Source organism: Setaria italica, chromosome III (genome assembly GCF_000263155.2).
Source record: "Setaria italica strain Yugu1 chromosome III, Setaria_italica_v2.0, whole genome shotgun sequence".
Classification (NCBI taxonomy): Eukaryota; Viridiplantae; Streptophyta; class Magnoliopsida; order Poales; family Poaceae; genus Setaria; species Setaria italica.
In genome coordinates this window covers 47,195,243-47,211,995 of record NC_028452.1, presented here as the reverse complement: position 1 = coordinate 47,211,995, position 16,753 = coordinate 47,195,243, and the positions used below count along the sequence as shown (strand labels likewise).

Here is a 16,753-nt window from a genome sequence, read left to right as displayed (position 1 = left end):
GGTATGAGTTGCTACGTTGCGGTGCCCATTTTTTTGTATTGGTCTCCACCGGCTCACCTGCCTTGGCTTAGCAGTATGGCACAAATCCTGTGCCAATTCCAGGGGTTTGCAGATAATCTATGGGGTGCAGAGCCGGGCCATGCTATCGTGTTGGACACAAACCTATCACTATTACAGCCCATAAGCGCGGCCTAGCATATCTTTCCATAAAACAGCCCATAGGATTCCCTTTGTGCCTCAGCAGTCCACTTTTCTTCTTTGGGCCGCAGCAATTCCACTTCAGGCCCAGGGACGGGAATAAGGCCTGAGTAATTAATTAATCCTCCCTAAAAGGAGTAGTTAATTGATTGGTTAAACTAAAATATTTAGTTAATTTGGTCACTGTAAAAAATTATGTCTAAGAACTAGTTGAATTTTCTTACAAATAATCAATTGAAATCAGTCTTTCTTAAGACTAATTATGATGGTTTAAAAGTTCAAAGTTAAACGCCTCATGGTGTACTGCATCATGACGTTCAGCTAGCGTAGACCCAGGCTCCTGGACGTACATGGAAATCATCAGCAAAGCGTGACGTGATATGCTCAGCATTACATTTTAGCTGGATTAGACCAAGAAAAAGATTAAATTATCGTTATGGCCTGCAGTAGTGAATGGTCACCCAACTCCAGTTGAGATGTGGTCAGTGTCCTACTACAGAACCTACAATGTACTGCATGTGGATTGGATTGGGTTGGGTGCAACAATCATCAGCAAAAAGGTGTTGGGTGCATGTGTGATGCGTTGGACTCTCATTCGCACGTCTCCATGCCTGCAGGGACCAATGCAGCTGCAGGCGACACATTCATGCATCTAGAGTGTCACCAATATGAAGCCAGATTACCAGTTGCTCCGAGGACGAATAAGCTGTAACCCCAGCTGCAGCAGAATCCAGTCCTGGCACTGTTCCCAACTGGACCTGCCCAGCTACCTCAATAATCCACATCCATGAACATGGATGCACAGTCCCGGACTCGTGTTTGCTCACTTGTCCACACCCGGTATGAGATCTAAAGAAAGCACAATCGATCACGCATGTAATCTTGGGATGGAGATCAGGAGGATCAGATGACCGTGATGCATGGACGATCCATCATCCCTGGTGACTTGTCTGAATTTTCTCTCGATGAGAACCCATGTGGATGATATCCAGTATCTACGCACAGTCACACACCTCGATCGGTCACAAAGACAGAGACAGACATGTCTGTTTGCAATGTACCAGCACGTACTCTGCTGGATCCGTCGTGTAGATCGATGATCGATCTCAATTCTCAACGTAGCCCAATGATTGCCCGATGCATCATGCATCGATGCTGTATCTTCAGACTATCGATGCCCGTGTGTGACAATTGGCAAAGTTCCAGAGACCGATCACACGTACAATTCCATTCCGTCCACGACGACAAACGCTAGGGTTTGCTCCGAGTTGCCCAACGCAGAGTCTCGTCGTCGTCGTCACAGATCACACGAGACGACAGGGAGAGGGATCCAAATCTCACTCTCTGACTCGACGCTGTCGCTTGACATGACTGTGGAGTGCGTGGTTAAAGCTGTCCAGATCGATCACGAGTCAGATCAGTCTTTCTTTTTGAGGACAGGGCCCTGACTGATTGAGCTTCTGAGTGCCGAGCCATGGTTGGACTGGACACACGAGAAAGTGGGTGGGCGATGCCTGTCGTGCTCGTCTGCTCGACATGGGACACACACACCATAGCTCAGCTCTTCCTCTCTGCAGCAGCACTGTGCCATCAGTGAGTTCAGAATTCAGATCATCAGTGCCCAACCTGCGATTCAGATTTCTGCAGGATTTAGGAAATCTCTTAAATAGGATTTGAACTCGCATCAGTTTCGTCAGAGGATGCCAGATTGCGAATCCATGGCGGCTTTGGTCGGTTGGACGGCCACAGCCAGTCGTGCAAAATACTACTATGCTGATGGATCTACAGATCTACGTGGGGCTGGCATGGTATTGGCCATTGGAACTTGTGAGCCTATGAAGACGCAGGTGCAAGAATCCTACTAGACGGCTAGATCGAGCACCTACAGCTACATGCACCTGCCTGCGCAGTCGATGCTGATCTCCAAATCTTGCGACACAGAACAAGTGTAAAGAAATGCAGAGAGGGATGCACATGTAGAGGGCTAGTAGTACACAAAAACAATGGAGAGATTCCTCATCACAAGGTGGGGGAGTCAGCACCATGTGTCAAGGTCTAAAGAACTCAAGGTCCATGGTGTGACAGATTGAAAGTTGCTGATGCATTCCATAACATACAGTGCATGTAAAGGGGAAAGCCTTGTACTTGGTGTTTGTTTAATCTCACTGCTGCCACCTCATCTGCCTATTGTATGTTTTCCACCCCTTTTTTCGAAAAGAAGAAGAAAGCCATACAGTATCTCTTCCTAGAGTAACCATGCTCTACTGTGTATTTTGCTACTCCTGCACTGTTTGGAACGGGGACCAAGCAAAAGCAGAATAGATTTTGGGAAGGGGACCAGGAAAGTTGAAGTGAGATAGCCTGATCAGTATTAGATCACAGGTGCAATAAAAATAGTATGCTTAAGAAAAAGATTAAAAACCATGATTAGAAAACGTTAGGAGGCGATGGATATGATGACATCTTACTAACTAATAATTAAGCGCCATTGTGCTTATTCTTTTTTTTTAAAAAAAAAGACAGGGAGAAGAGCTCTCCTTATTGGTATGATGTCAGTGACGCAACTGCAGTGAGAAAAACAGTAATTATTCGCATGACGCACCATATGTTTAGTTTCCTAGTTCGCAGAAAAAGTATTTAATTTCCTAGTCAAACCTAGACGCCCGACACTGAATGGATAAGAGGCAAGAAAAAGAAAAATATTAGAGAAAGGTTGATTGGCAAACGGTCTTGGTGAAGACTTGAATCAGCAACTGAAGATGTAAACAAGTGTATATCTTGCATTGGTCAAAAGGAGAGGGGAGCATTGAGATTATCCAACATGATCTTGGAGCAAATGTTTCTTTAGCACTACATCAGGTGGTTTGACTGACGATTCTATCCTTCAACTTCACATGTTTTCACTTCTTTTCTGAAACTGGCTGCAGTTTTCTCGTTTCAATTGTTCTTCACTGACAGCATATAGCTCACCATGCATCAAGAGAAAGCTCTCGACCCAAATTTCTCTGCTTACCTGCAAGATCGCATGGGCTGATGGTCAGCAATATAATGAACGCAATTACTCGCAAGAAATAAAAATAAAAACGAACGCAACAAATAAACTGATGCCCTAACCTTGACGGCTACTGACCATCACGGCCGATCACTTTATTAGTACACTGCTCACCTCATGTAATGCGATTCAATTATTGGCGCAGTACAGTGCAACAGTGACGGCTCTTAATCCCCCCTAAACCTTTCCCTGTCAGTCGAATGTGAGATATCATGAACATACCCGACACCAAATTTGCATTCATCTGTCGCGGCATGGGCTTGTCTCCCAGAATTATTGATGCATGCAGTCCGTGCGCAAATTTTTCAACGTTTCTGGAGCTGGCTCAACTTAATGTACATCCCTCTATCTTTCTTCAGAGAATAGTTTGGATGCAAAATTGATTGCTTTTAGATAATTTATTTTGCCACAAAAAATCCAATACTATTGAACAAGTTATTGCAAAAATAATTGGAAAATTTTAGGCAAAAAATGGATAAAAGAAAGGAGAGAAAGGGAGGGGGGGGGGGGGGGGGGGGGGGGGGTTCTCAGAGAAGTCCATTGGGTGGCACCACCTCACCCCAGCAGCTTTTTAAGCTAAACTAACTCCATCATCACTCCTTTGCATTGGAGTAGCAGCAAAGCAACGCACACTTCGTCAGTCAAGTCAGTTTGTCCCCGGGAGAAGCACACACGAACGCACAGGTGCTCTAGCACACAACAGTTGTCTTCCTCCTTCGTCGCCATCGATCCTTCCTCCTCGACCCAGAGGCCAAGGAGCCGGTAAGCTTTCCTACCTGCGTTCCTCTCATTTCTCCCCATGAAGCCTGTGCAATCTGATCGAACCGATCAGCCTGGTAATGGCATGGAGCTTCTCTTCCCTTCTCTTCTCTGTTCAATCACTCTTTCCTAATCCTAACTTGTCTGGAGTAGTGGTGTGTATTTTTCAGCCAATTTTTTCTTGCATTCCACGGTTTTTTACAGCCATCACCTGTTTTCTTGAATCCTTACATCTTTGTCTGCCTGATCTCCTCTGAAGACACACCCCAAGTTTCTCACACATTTTGTTTTTTTAATAAAAAAACCACACTCGCGTTCTTTTTCTCAAATTTGAGTAAACCTTTTCGTTTCCCTCCACACAAAAGTTCAGAATACAAATCAAATTGTTTGCTTCTCGGTTCAAGAGAACAACGTTTGCAATCCTTCTTCCACACACACACAAAAAAAAAACTGTTTTTTGCAGCCTTTTACTCCTTCCCAGTCATGCGGTTTTTATTTTCTCCACTGCAACCTGAACAAGATTCCAATTCCAGCCTCACTAGCGCCTGCTCCCACGCCGCCGTGCCGGCCGCCCTGCACCCCCCATCCCCCATTTCCCCGGCGATTATTCCATTCCCGCTGTCCCCTCACCTCTCACCCCCAGGATGCCACCGCTTGCTCTGACTCCGTCTCCCCGATCCGATCCAACTTGCAGGAGCCCTCGGATTCCTGGGTCGGCCATCGCGTGCTTTCTTGGACCCGGAGCCTGGCGAGATTTGCTGAATACTTCGCCGATCTAGAGAGCGCCTACTTGGGTTCCTTCGCCATGGAGCAAGGGGACGCCAGCGACTAGATGGATCTCTGAAGCTGATGGCCATTGGTGATCCTTGGTTCTGATTTCGTGGTGTCTGGTGTGGAGTGAGGAGTGAGAGCAGCAAGGGGGGAAAAATCGAGAGGTGGTTCAGTTCACTCTTGGCGTGTCAAGATGAAGTACATGAAGCTTGGATCGAAGCCGGATGTCTTTCAGACAGATGGGAACAGCATCAGGTGAAGTGGTCCTTACCTTCTCTTGTTTACAGTTTACAGAACATAAAGATACGAATTGCTTTAGTTCTGAATTTCTAATCCCTCCAATTGTTGGTTTGATTCACTTGAATTCTTATCTTTGTCGGAGAAACGATAGTTTGTGAGTTATCTAATTCCTCCAATTCTTGGTTTGATTCACTGAATATGTTTGCTATAGTATAAGCTCATGTTTACAGCCTGGGAGTACTGCTAATGTCAGTTGTCAGTTAGCCAAGCTTTTTGAACAATCTTACTAGTTCCTAGAGATGGTGTATCTAATACAGTAACTGAGTTGGCGCTAAAACATTTGCATTGTTTTTCCAACCGACTATGATTGGCACCGGAAAGAGTATCTCTCTGAAAGCGAGTACTTGTGCTGTCAAGCAGTGAGTCTCATGATGGCACTTAAAAGGCTCCATCTACACTGATCTCCTTTACAGGAGGCATCTCTCTTATTCTTTGGCAATGGCATCTGTGTTCAGGTTTCTAAATACTCACGAGCATGTGCCAATCTCCTGGCGCACCTTTTCTCAGAGGCTGTTTAGTGTTACATCTGTCAGATTACAGGGTTGTTGATTGATGGCCGTGTGGTCCATTTGGAGAAAGATGTTCTATAATTTCCCTAACCTTTTGGGTTACCGATTTGTTGTCAAATCATTTTCCTTGGTCCACTTAGCGGTTTGATTAGGTATGTTATACCTGTCATGCATGGGCAACCTTCAGGAATTGCTTTCCTCACTTTATTGCTGTGCTCTTGCTGGTACTTTGTTTAGGCTAAAACGGCTGCTTCTTTTCTTACACGTAGCCAATTTAGTGGCTGGAATTTCATTCCATTTATCATTCTAACTTTACCTTGTGCATTCATCACAGACGCTTTTTTTTACTGTTATATTCTGACTTTCCTCAATTTACTGATTTGATATGATCCTAATGCTGTTCAGGTTTGTTACAACTGAGCTGGCAACAGATATTGTTATCACTGTGGGGGATGTCAAGTTCTATCTTCACAAGGTGCAGGCTCAATCTTATAGTTGTACAGTCTCTTAACACAACAAAACTAAGATTCAAACCTTCAGCCTCTAATGTCTTTTCTTTGCATTCTGTTGAATCGAAAAATAGTAACGCATAGGTGTTCTTTACACATGATTTATTAGGATCAGATATTCTGTATGCCATTAATTAAATCAAAATAACTTTGGCTCCATAACTGTGAACTTGTGATTGATAAGGTGTCTTGTTTTAAATACACACAGTTCCCTCTTTTGTCGAAGAGTTCTCGCTTACAAACATTGGTGGCCTCAACAAATGATGAAAGCAATGACGAAGTAGATATCTCTGATATCCCTGGCGGTCCTGCGGCATTTGAAATTTGCGCCAAGTTCTGCTACGGTATGATTGTCACGCTCAACGCCTACAATGTCCTCGCAGCCCGTTGTGCAGCTGAGTACCTTGAGATGTTCGAGACAATTGACAAGGGAAACCTCATCTACAAGATCGATGTGTTCTTGTCCGCAAGCATATTCCGGACCTGGAAGGACTCGATCATTGTGCTGCAGTCGACAAAGTCACTTCAGCAATGGACAGAGAACCTGAAGGTGATCAACCACTGCGTTGATTCCATTGCCTCCAAGGCTTCCATGGATCCATCAGAGGTTGATTGGTCATACACCTACAACAGGAAGAAGCTTCCATCGGAGAGTGGCCTCGATTCACACTGGAACGGCGTTAGGAAGCAGCAGACAGTACCTAGAGACTGGTGGGTGGAGGACCTGTGTGACCTTGAGGTGTGCCTGTACAAGAAGGTCATCTTGGCCATCAAGGCCAAGGGGAGGACAAGCAGCGATGTGATTGGTGAAGCGCTGCGAGCCTACGCTTGTCGCCGGCTGTTCAGTTCCCTGGACAATGCCATCAACAATGGGCTTGACTGCACGAAGCATTGTGCCGCTCTTGAAACCATCATCTCCCTGCTGCCAACCGAGAAAGGTTCGGTCTCTTGTGGTCTCCTTCTTAAGCTGCTGAGAGCTTCATGCCTGCTGGGGTCCGGTGAGATCTACCGCAACGACTTGATCAAGAGAATTGGCACGCAGCTGGACAGAGCTTCGGCCTCGGATCTTTTGATACCTGCAGACTCCAGCAATGACGCAATGTACAATGTCGATGTGGTCACAGCGATACTGGAGGAGTTCATGCTGCACAACAAAGATGTGAGTGAGCCAAAGTTGCAGGAAGATGATGATGACACCATGGATGTAGCTAACAACCTGATCGCTTCCATCTCCGGCTCTTCGAAGGTGGCGATTGTCGCAAAGCTGGTGGACGGATATCTCTCTGAGATCTCCAAGGACCCCAGCCTTCCTCTGGAGAAGTTCATTGCGCTCGCTGAGTCAGTGCCTCCCGCGTCTCGACCTGTGCACGACGCCCTCTACCGCGCTATTGACGTTTACCTCAAGGTATGTACAGTTATGCTATGCAATTCTGCACCATATCTTTCTGCATTTCAGTATGCAGCATGTTCAGAACTTCAGATGCTGAATGGTCTGCAAATGCAGGAGCATCCAGGGCTGTCGAAGAGCGAGAAGAAGCGGCTGTGCGCGCTGATGGACTGCAAGAAGCTGTCCGCCGACGCGAGCGCGCACGCCGTGCAGAACGAGCGCCTCCCCTTGCGCGTGGTGGTGCAGGTCCTCTTCTTCGAGCAGGTCCGGCAGTCGTCGGCCTCCGCAGCCGCCGTCCCGTCTGCCGACGCGCGCTCGTTCCTCCTGCCCAGGGAGGACGGCACCTCGTGCGGCAGCTCGAGGTCCGCGACCACGACGGCGACCGAGGACGAGCAGTGGGCCGGCGTTGTTGGCGCGCCGACGTCCACGTCCGGCGGCGACGCCAGCTCTCTCCGGTCGGTGAGCCTGGCCGCCAGCAAGAGAGGCGACGGCTCCGGCGGCAAGAAAAAGTCGAAGGGCGGCGCGGTGGTGCCGGCGCCGGCGAAGAGGGTGCTGGGGAAGCTGTGGTCCGGCAAGGCGAGCAGCGGGGAGAACAGCGGGTCGGACGACACGTCGGAGAGCCCCGCCGGCTCGGTCAACCTGGAGGAGACCAAGTCAACGCCGTCACGGATCACGAGGCACTCGGTGTCATAATGACTCAGTGACTGTATATTTTTCTTTCTTTTTTTTGGGAGTGATGGTTTTGTTACCACACGAGCTTTTGGATTGGATTTGCCTCACAGAAATGTTTTAGTGTAATATATTGTTCATTATAATCGCAGAAAAGGTGTAATTTTGGTAACTAGAGATGTATCATATGTAAGATCTCGTAGCAGTATGAAGGTTGGAATATGATTTCAGTTTAAAAAGAAAAACAATTGCTCGAAAATGTAATCCGTTTTGTCTTAAGTCCGTAAAATGTAATCCGTTTAATTTTATCTTTAGTTTCTCTATTATAATTGTAACCGAGTTTATATAAAAATGCACCAACATCTACATCATCAAATTAGTTCATTATAAATCTATCATGGAATTTGTCATCCTGAATTTACATTTTGTTTCTATTGTATATGTTTTATTATATTTTTCTATAACTTGATCAAAGTTGATAAATTTGATTTAGGACAAAGCCTCAAGCACTCAAGTATTCCATAAATAACTACTCCTATGTTTAATTTGTAGTTAATTAGTTATCGATGGTCCAAGTTTTAAAGTGATAAGAAAAATGTCAATTTTGACATCCCTATCCAACGGATAGGGTCTCCACGAGAGGAAAGTAGAATCGGTAATGCTATACGCACAACATCCCATAGAAATGACGACATCGGACGCTCCATCACAAGACTCGTATTTATCCAAAACAAACTACTGAGCCATCCCACCCATCCTTTCTAAAACAAACGACTGAGCCATCCCACCCATCCTTTCTTAAGGCGACGTGGCTTCAACTCATCCATACAATATGCCATTCTTCTTCTCTCATCCATTCCTCCGTCGCCATCTGAGCTCCCATCATATCTATCTTGCCCTGTCCTTTGGCCACTAAAAATCACCATAATGACATGAAGGAGCTTCCATGACCTATCCATGGCCTCCCTGTAGCAAGAGCCACAACGAATCAGCGCCACACCAGCCTTCCTCATCCCCTTCTTCCCCTTCTTCGTCGATTCGTGGGAGGAGCTTGTGCAACCTGCCTCTCCTCACCAATATCGCGGGCGCCCTCCTCTTTGGCTTTACTACTCTAGGGCCTCAGCAGCCGCTCCTCCCGCATAACTTTCCTCTCTATGGTCTTAATTCCATTGGGGACGCCCTCAACCTTGACAGTGATGCAAGCTTCTGCTGAGTCACTGTGATAGAGATAAGTCGTGCGGAGGTACATCAGCGAGCGTGGCGCGGTGGATTGAATCTGGGTTTGAGATGTTGCAATTGTGTTTTTTGGATGTTACAATAGTTGATTCGGTCAAGGTTATTTTTATCCCATGTTGCAACTGATATTTTTGATGATGCAATATCTATTTTTGGATGTTTCACAGTCGAAATTTCTATCCTAAAATCGGATGGAAGAGTAAGAGTAAAGCTGTATTTTTCATACATGGATGTTGCAAACATTATTGTTCATTGTTTCGGATGATATTTTCTCATGTTGCAATGAACTGATAGATTGTCCGATACGTTTTTTTTCATGACGTTGATGTTGCTTGGAACATTGCATGATGTTGCGGAGGGAATTTTCCGATTTTCATAGGAGGTGTATTAATGATGTTGCTTGAAACATTGCTTTATGTTCCGGAATTTGGGCCATGCATGCACCAATCAGTTGGTAACGGTCCGACCGTCCGACCGCTAGCGCCCAAATCGAAGCGTGCGAGTCCTAGCAGTTTCGAGGAAGAATCAACCCAGAAAGGCGCAGGTTTTGCCGTTGCTCGTGCACTTGTACCTCAGCAAGTCGCCACCAAGCTCTGGCAAGTTTGCATGGCCACCCATATTTCACCCACAAGATCAGGATGGTCTTCCTATATACACGCACGCATAAGCAGAAAACAACTGCAATCGGGCCTCGGCAAGAAGCCAAGAACAACAAGCTCAAATCGAAAATGGTGCCCATACAAACACATATGAATATGAATATAGAAAAGACAAAATGATCAATAATTTAGGACGGATGAAATACATTATATTTGAAATCGGAACCAAAACGAAACAATGCAAACAGTTTCATCATTTACCCGCATAAAATTCGACCTTATTTCGGACGTGCCACCAAATATTCATTCACAAGTTATCTTAACCTTCTTCAAACGAATGAATAATCATAGCGAAAAGCCGAAAACGATCTTTTAGCGACAGAGTGAATTCCAAACTGAGCCCATGGGCTATTAGCCCAACACGAGCCAATCCCAAAGCTACCTACCGAGCCCAACGAGTGTCGCAGTCGCATCGCGCTGCGTCCATGGCGATCCTGGCCGGCCTCGCCGCCGTCTTCTCCGTCCTCCTCGCCGCCGCGCTCCGGCGCCTCCGCCTCCACCTCGGCCGCCAGCCCACCCCCGCCGCGGGGTTCTTCCACCCGTACACCAACGACGGCGGCGGCGGGGAGCGCGTGCTCTGGTGCGCGGTGCGCGCCGTGCAGGAGCTCCGCCCGGGCCTCCCCTGCGCCGTCTTCACCGGTGACGCGGACGCCTCGCCCTACGGCCTCGCCGCACGCGCGCTCGACCGGTTCGGCGTCCGCCTCCTTTGCCCTCCACAGGTAATACTGCGGCCCGGTCGATCGGGGTCTGTGCCTCGCAGTGAAAAATTGGATCTTGGCGGTCCGAGCTGCTTGTTGTCCTGCAGAGTTACTTTGATTCAGTTCAAATGACTGATATTAGTGCGGCTGATTAGTCGTTTCTTGTTGATTATGATCTGAATTAACAAAGTGTCTGTTTCAGTTGTGCATTGCGCCACTTTAGAAATTGAGTAAGACATGCTTAGTTAGTAGTTACTGACCTTGTGACCCTGAATCATACTGGATTGTCTTGCCTCAATTTTTCTTGCATGAGAGCACTGCATGAATCTTACTATTTCCTGCTGCACTTCCTTAAATAGGTTTCTGTAGTTTGAGTTGGTAATATTTCTTAGCAAAATTGTGGTATGAACAAGCATTTTTGGGATCGTGAGGGTTCATGACGCAGCTCCCTGCCTTGCTTTTGTTGTTAGCTTTTGCTGTATGTTCAATTTAACTTGTTTCTCTGCAAGTTGAGCCTTTGGTGCTGTATATGGCCATTGTCTGGTTAGTTCTTGTATATTTTATTGTTGGATAAATGCATCTATGTTAAACATAGAATTAGACCTTGGTAGTCATTGGTTTTGGTGGAGACTGCTCATTATAAAAATGTGGTTACATCCCTAGTCTGAATACACTGTTGATAAAACTAGAATCATGGTGATGCGAAACAAGAATGATGCCAAATCTAGTCAAAAGAAGCCTACTGTATCTTGAATTTTGAATTATAACTGAGTTTCACGTCGGTTGCATTGCCTTGTGTCGGTTCGCATCGGTTGCAGAGATTTAAACATCTTCGAGTGTCATTTTAGCATAAAGAGAATGCAATATACGGCTTTATTAACTCCTGGAATGAGGGAAATGTGTGTTACCTTTTATTCTTCATATGAGTGTATACTGTTGCATTTTTCCTATTGTGTTTGCAAAACTAGCGAATAATTGTTTTAGCAGATGTGACATACTGGCACGATCACTAAATTGTTTCAGTTGCATTTTCAGGTAGTTCACTTGAATAAAAGAAAGTGGATTGAAGCAAGCACATATCCCCATTTTACAATGATTGGACAAAGTCTTGGCTCAGTTTATCTAGCATGGGAGGCTCTAACCAACTTTACCCCCCAATTCTACTTTGATACTAGTGGCTATGCTTTTACATACCCATTGGCTCTACTATTTGGCTGCAAAGTCATCTCCTACACTCATTACCCTACAATCAGTTGTGATATGATTGGGCGTGTTAAGCAGCGCAGTTCTATGTACAATAACAATTCTCGTATAGCTGGAAGGTATGCATAACTTCAGTTCTTCTTATTGGTCAACTAATATATATGTAACTCAGCAAACCACAGTGCATTGTTGTATCTGGGAAATCAAAATCTTACGATATGTGTTTTAATGACCAAATATGTATCAGCTCTCCATGTCTGTTCCCCTGATTCTTTTCATCTGTCCTTTTCTCTTTACTGATACATGTTTCTTTCCTACTTGAGATATGCTAGTTACATGGACTAATACGATTGTGCAATAAATGATTAAGAACTTTTTTTTGGCCACTCGATGTGCACTATTTAATTAAATGGATCAACTAAGTTTGGTTTTGATAATCTAAATGTGTCTTGCAGTTTCCTTCTGTAGCATATCAGATCTTAATTATCTCTCTTGCTCTGTATACTATTGATTCTGGTATCCTTCTCTGTCCTTGTGCAATGATATCAACCATGAAAACTAACTGTATATTCTTTTGACTGTAGCATTTGGCTGTCACGATGCAAAATCCTCTACTATACCATATTCAGTTGGTTATATGGTCTGGTGGGTTCATGTGCACATCTTGTGATGGTTAATTCCTCGTGGACGAAATCCCATATTATTAATATCTGGAAGATCCCAGAGCGTACTAAGAGGGTGTACCCTCCATGCGACACTTCTGCTCTGCAGGCATGTCTAGAATCCAGCCATCTATGTTGCTATGTTTTTTTGTACCAATCCTAATCAATCAGTTATTTTGTGATGTATAGTATTATTTCCATGCCAACCCATTATGTATTAAATAGAGTCAATTCTGTTGTTACTCATTAGAAACATTTTGTGGATGAAACAGATGCTTCCCCTGGAAAGATCAACAACACCACCTGTTTTTATATCAGTTGCACAGTTCCGACCAGAAAAGGTATGCCAATTTAACATTATTTCATGTTTCTAGTACAGCCGCATCTACCATCCACCCAGTTCAGAGTAACATGCACTTATCCTGCTGTTCCACCAGGCCCACGGTCTTCAGCTGGAGGCATTTGCACTTGCTCTTACAAGGCTAGATCCTGAATTTCCTAAGCCAAAGCTTCAATTTGTTGGTAGTTGCCGAAATAAAGAGGATCTGGAAAGATTACAAAAGCTTAAGGACAGAGCCATTGAGCTACACATAAATGAGCTAGTGGAGTTCCACAAGGATATCTCTTACATGTATGCGTTCAACCTTGTACAAAATTTTGGCACTATGCATGTTCTTTGCTAAATGCAAAATTAACATGCATGTTCATGTACTTACAGGGACTTGGTACAGCTTCTTGGAGGTGCCATTGCTGGGCTACATTCAATGACAGATGAGCATTTTGGAATAGTGGTTGTTGAGTATATGGCAGCTGGAGCTATTCCAATTGGTGAGTAACTGCCTGAGTATCTCATCCCCCCCTTGCTTTCTACTTTCTCCTTTGCTTGTGTAAGCAAACTTGGAAATTTCTATTGCTATGGGAATGGGAATGGGGGATGCCTTGATTAAAAAAAAAAGACTGCCTGAGTAACTTATTGATCGTCAGTTGATGTCCTCCACTTCATTCTCCCCAAGGATAGTATTGGTAGAATGCGTTCCTAGTTCAAAGGGTTTTGTTTTAAATTGCAATTGTTTGAAAAAAATGATATTTTGTTCTGAACATCAAATCCACATCTGAGTACACCATTGCAGGAGTGGTTAGGCACACATGTTTTCTGAACATCAAAAAGTCAGGAACCAAACACCATTGCAGGAGTGGTTAGGCACACATGTTTTCTGATGTCACCAGTAAGAAGATTGGTGGATAAGTCATAACTTTGATAGGTGCATTTTGGAAACATAACAACCCCCGTACTTTTTGCAGCTCATAAATCTGCAGGACCAATGATGGACATTGTGCTTGATGAGGACGGCCATCGAACAGGATTTCTAGCCTCGGAGAAAGAAGAATTTGCTGATGCAATTATCAAGGTCTTGAGGATGTCAGAGCAAGAAAGGCAAGAAATGGCAGCTGCATCACGGAAGCGTGCCCAAAGATTTTCAGGACAGAGGTTCCATGAAGATTTCACTGAGGCCGTCCGCCCAATTTTGTTACTGAGGGAATCTTGACGAGCTGCTGTTTCCTCTGACAATCTGAAAGCGCTAACAAGTTTTACATGATAGAGTGAGGAAAGCTGGATTTGCTTTGCATATAGCACCGGCAGAATTTTGTTGAGCTTTTTTCCAGATTGCTGATGTATGTGCTTCGTTAACTTTGTTTAGTGCTATGCTTCTACTGTACATTGCTTCGTGTACCACTACTGTACAGGACATCGACACAGAAATGACATGTTAACTTTGTGTGGTGATAATAGCAACATAGCAGTTGCCAAGTGGCGATCATGGCCACTCTTCTGAATCTTTCTAGCACTACTTCAGTTGCTTGTTAAGTTTATTCTTTCAAACTTGAAGTTCATATTTGCGAAACTAAATGGTGGGCAAATTCTTGTACATCGTCTTCGTCCTGAGCAAATTCTTGTGAAATTGCACCACTGACTGGTGGGCCCTCGATCACCGAAGAATTTCAGTGGCTCCATTTGTCAATGAGTCTTCACATGATGTTCCATGAATACCAAGAATTTTACATCTCCGGTATAGTTCTTTCTTTGCACCCACAGTATTTTTCTCTCTCACGCAACTGATGAACTTATTTCTTGAACAAAACAAATGGGTAAGCAAGTTATCACCAGGGCCTCTGATCTTATCTTAGTGATCAGCCATGCAGGTAACAAAAAATACCACACAATCTCTACGCTGAACAGACCATGCAATTCAGCAGATGGGAGCCAAGTCCAGGGAGCTCCATAGCAGCTCGTCGCCATCGCCATCGCCATCGCCGTCGCTCGCCTCAGATGATGACGAGGAGCTTGCCGCCTCCGGGGCGCCGCTGCCGCCAGAACACTCCTCTTGAGCCGCATTGCCATCCTCTGCTGCTTCCGGCGATGGTGCTTCTTCTTCCTGCTGCTGCTGTTGGGCTGCATCTCGCTGCTTCTTCCGGCACGCCTCCCTCAGCCCGGTGAGCTGATCTCCCACGCCGGCGCCGTGGCGCATCCTGAGGCACTCCGAGACGCCGCTCAGCGCGTAGAGCGACGCCGAGATCTTCCTCTCGTAGTCCATCCTCCTCCTCATCAGCTCCTGCACGGCCGACTCCGACTCCGGCTCGCCGCCGTCGGCCGCCCCCACCGCGCCGCCGAGCTCCGCCGCCACCACGTCGAACGGCGAGCAGAGCCCGCCCTCGCACCCAGCGGCGTGCTCGTCCATGAACTGGAAGTCCAGCTCTTCTTCTTCCTCCTCCTCCTCCTCGTCCTCCATCTCCTGCGAGCTGTTGCCGTCGCTGCTGCCGCTGTCGTAGCTCAAGAAGTCGTCGACATGGAAGGCGCACTCCTCGCCGCCGCCGCCGCCGTACGGCTCATCGGCGCACAGCGGGCCCGGGAGCAGCGCGGCCTCATGCTGCGCCGCGGTGGCGGCGCTGAAGAGCTGCTGGTTGCGGGCCCGGAGCCGCAGCAGCAGGAGGTTGGTGACCTTGGACGGCAGAGCCGGCGCCGGAGACGACGAAGCCACTGCCAGTGGCGGTTGCACTTGCACTTGCACCTGCACGGGATGCGCGGCGGCTGCCGCCGGCGTGGGGCGCGGCCAGAAGTTGGTGCGCGTGTTGGAGCCGCGGAGGAGGCAGGCGGCCTCGTCGTAGGCGCGGGCGGCCTCCTCGGCGGTGTCGAAGGTGCCGAGCCACACGCGAATCTTCTGGATGGTGTCCTTGATCTCCGCCACCCACCGCCCCGACGGCCGCTGCCGCACGCCGACGAACCGCTTCCTCCCCCGCTGCTGCTGCGCCGCCGCGGCCGCCGCCGCCACCGACGCCCACGCGTCCGTCGACGGCAACGGTGGTGGTGAGTTGATGAGCACGTCGTTGCCATCTTCGAACTCGACGGAGTCGGAGGCCTTGCGTTTCCTCGCCATGGAAGCAGTCGATCGAGCTAAGCTTGGAGTGAGGAGAGGAGATATCGATCGATGACGAGCAAGATCAGTAGAATTTATAGGGGAGGAGAGGAGGCAGTGGAGACAAGAGAAGATGAGGTCTCTTTGTTGCTTGCGTTGATTGTTCATGGCAGCTCATTTGTGCATTAAGTATTTGTGGTGTGTATTTGTGTAATCTAAGTTGTTTGATTGTTGTTGTCTTTGTTGCTGAATGATGGATCATAGCTAGGGATGAAAGCGGTCGAAATCGGTCGGGATAACCCTAATATCGTTTTTTACTTTTACATTTCAATACGAAATCGGAATTGAAAACGAAAAGGTTGGAAACGAAAATGAACACAAACTTACGGGATATCGGAAACGAACTGATTCGAACGGAAACATGTCGAAAGCGATCAAAATACGAAAAAGCAAAACGGGAACACTGACCCGTAGAACTAAGTACATGATTTCACACGTTTGTACACGGCTCATCCAACCAATCCTATACGCGAACACAATAAACACATAACCAGTAGAAATAGTTCACTTCTTTCGTCATAGAAAAATCGCACAAAGTCTTAAATAAATAAGCATATGTGATAATTAATCAATTCCTGTTCAGTTTTTTTTGAGACTGGATTTCCATTTAGAAAAAAAAGCAAGATGGCTAGCAACCCACCTACAAAGGCCGACAATCACTGGGGCAA

At 46.3% G+C, this 16,753-nt stretch overlaps 3 protein-coding genes across 3 annotated transcripts; 2 read left to right on the top strand and 1 right to left on the bottom strand.

Moving 5' to 3' along the window:
- Nucleotides 1-3,781: 3,781 nt before the first annotated feature.
- On the top strand, nt 3,782-8,433 carry LOC101769457 (BTB/POZ domain-containing protein NPY4). The gene is made up of 5 exons (XM_004962961.2): nt 3,782-4,012; nt 4,704-5,035; nt 5,995-6,064; nt 6,307-7,503; nt 7,603-8,433. Exons 2-5 carry the CDS (start codon nt 4,974-4,976, stop codon nt 8,176-8,178), a joined length of 1,905 nt encoding a protein of 634 aa, XP_004963018.1. The 5' UTR covers nt 3,782-4,012; nt 4,704-4,973; the 3' UTR covers nt 8,179-8,433.
- Nucleotides 8,434-10,410: 1,977 nt separating this feature from the next.
- On the top strand, nt 10,411-14,448 carry LOC101769051 (GDP-Man:Man(3)GlcNAc(2)-PP-Dol alpha-1,2-mannosyltransferase). The gene is made up of 7 exons (XM_004962959.3): nt 10,411-10,768; nt 11,783-12,069; nt 12,535-12,721; nt 12,885-12,953; nt 13,050-13,243; nt 13,331-13,440; nt 13,915-14,448. The coding sequence occupies exons 1-7, from the start codon at nt 10,475-10,477 to the stop codon at nt 14,157-14,159; spliced, it is 1,386 nt and encodes a 461-aa protein (XP_004963016.1). The 5' UTR covers nt 10,411-10,474; the 3' UTR covers nt 14,160-14,448.
- A 129-nt stretch (nt 14,449-14,577) lies between these two features.
- Nucleotides 14,578-16,160, bottom strand: LOC101780522. The gene has a single exon (XM_004964089.2). The coding sequence runs from the start codon at nt 16,044-16,046 to the stop codon at nt 14,862-14,864; it is 1,185 nt and encodes a 394-aa protein (XP_004964146.1). The 5' UTR covers nt 16,047-16,160; the 3' UTR covers nt 14,578-14,861.
- Nucleotides 16,161-16,753: the final 593 nt, after the last annotated feature.

Excerpts from the sequence above, each read along its gene's own strand:
- LOC101769457 (XM_004962961.2), top strand. The coding sequence starts at position 4,974 with ATGAAGTACATGAAGCTTGGATCGAAGCCGGATGTCTTTCAGACAGAT. Across the intron at positions 6,065-6,306 it reads TCAAGTTCTATCTTCACAAG|TTCCCTCTTTTGTCGAAGAG; the intron begins GTGCAGGCTCAA and ends AAATACACACAG. Across the intron at positions 7,504-7,602 it reads CTATTGACGTTTACCTCAAG|GAGCATCCAGGGCTGTCGAA; the intron begins GTATGTACAGTT and ends CTGCAAATGCAG.
- LOC101769051 (XM_004962959.3), top strand. The coding sequence starts at position 10,475 with ATGGCGATCCTGGCCGGCCTCGCCGCCGTCTTCTCCGTCCTCCTCGCC. Across the intron at positions 12,954-13,049 it reads CACAGTTCCGACCAGAAAAG|GCCCACGGTCTTCAGCTGGA; the intron begins GTATGCCAATTT and ends CTGTTCCACCAG. Across the intron at positions 13,244-13,330 it reads CACAAGGATATCTCTTACAT|GGACTTGGTACAGCTTCTTG; the intron begins GTATGCGTTCAA and ends ATGTACTTACAG.
- LOC101780522 (XM_004964089.2), bottom strand. The coding sequence starts at position 16,046 with ATGGCGAGGAAACGCAAGGCCTCCGACTCCGTCGAGTTCGAAGATGGC.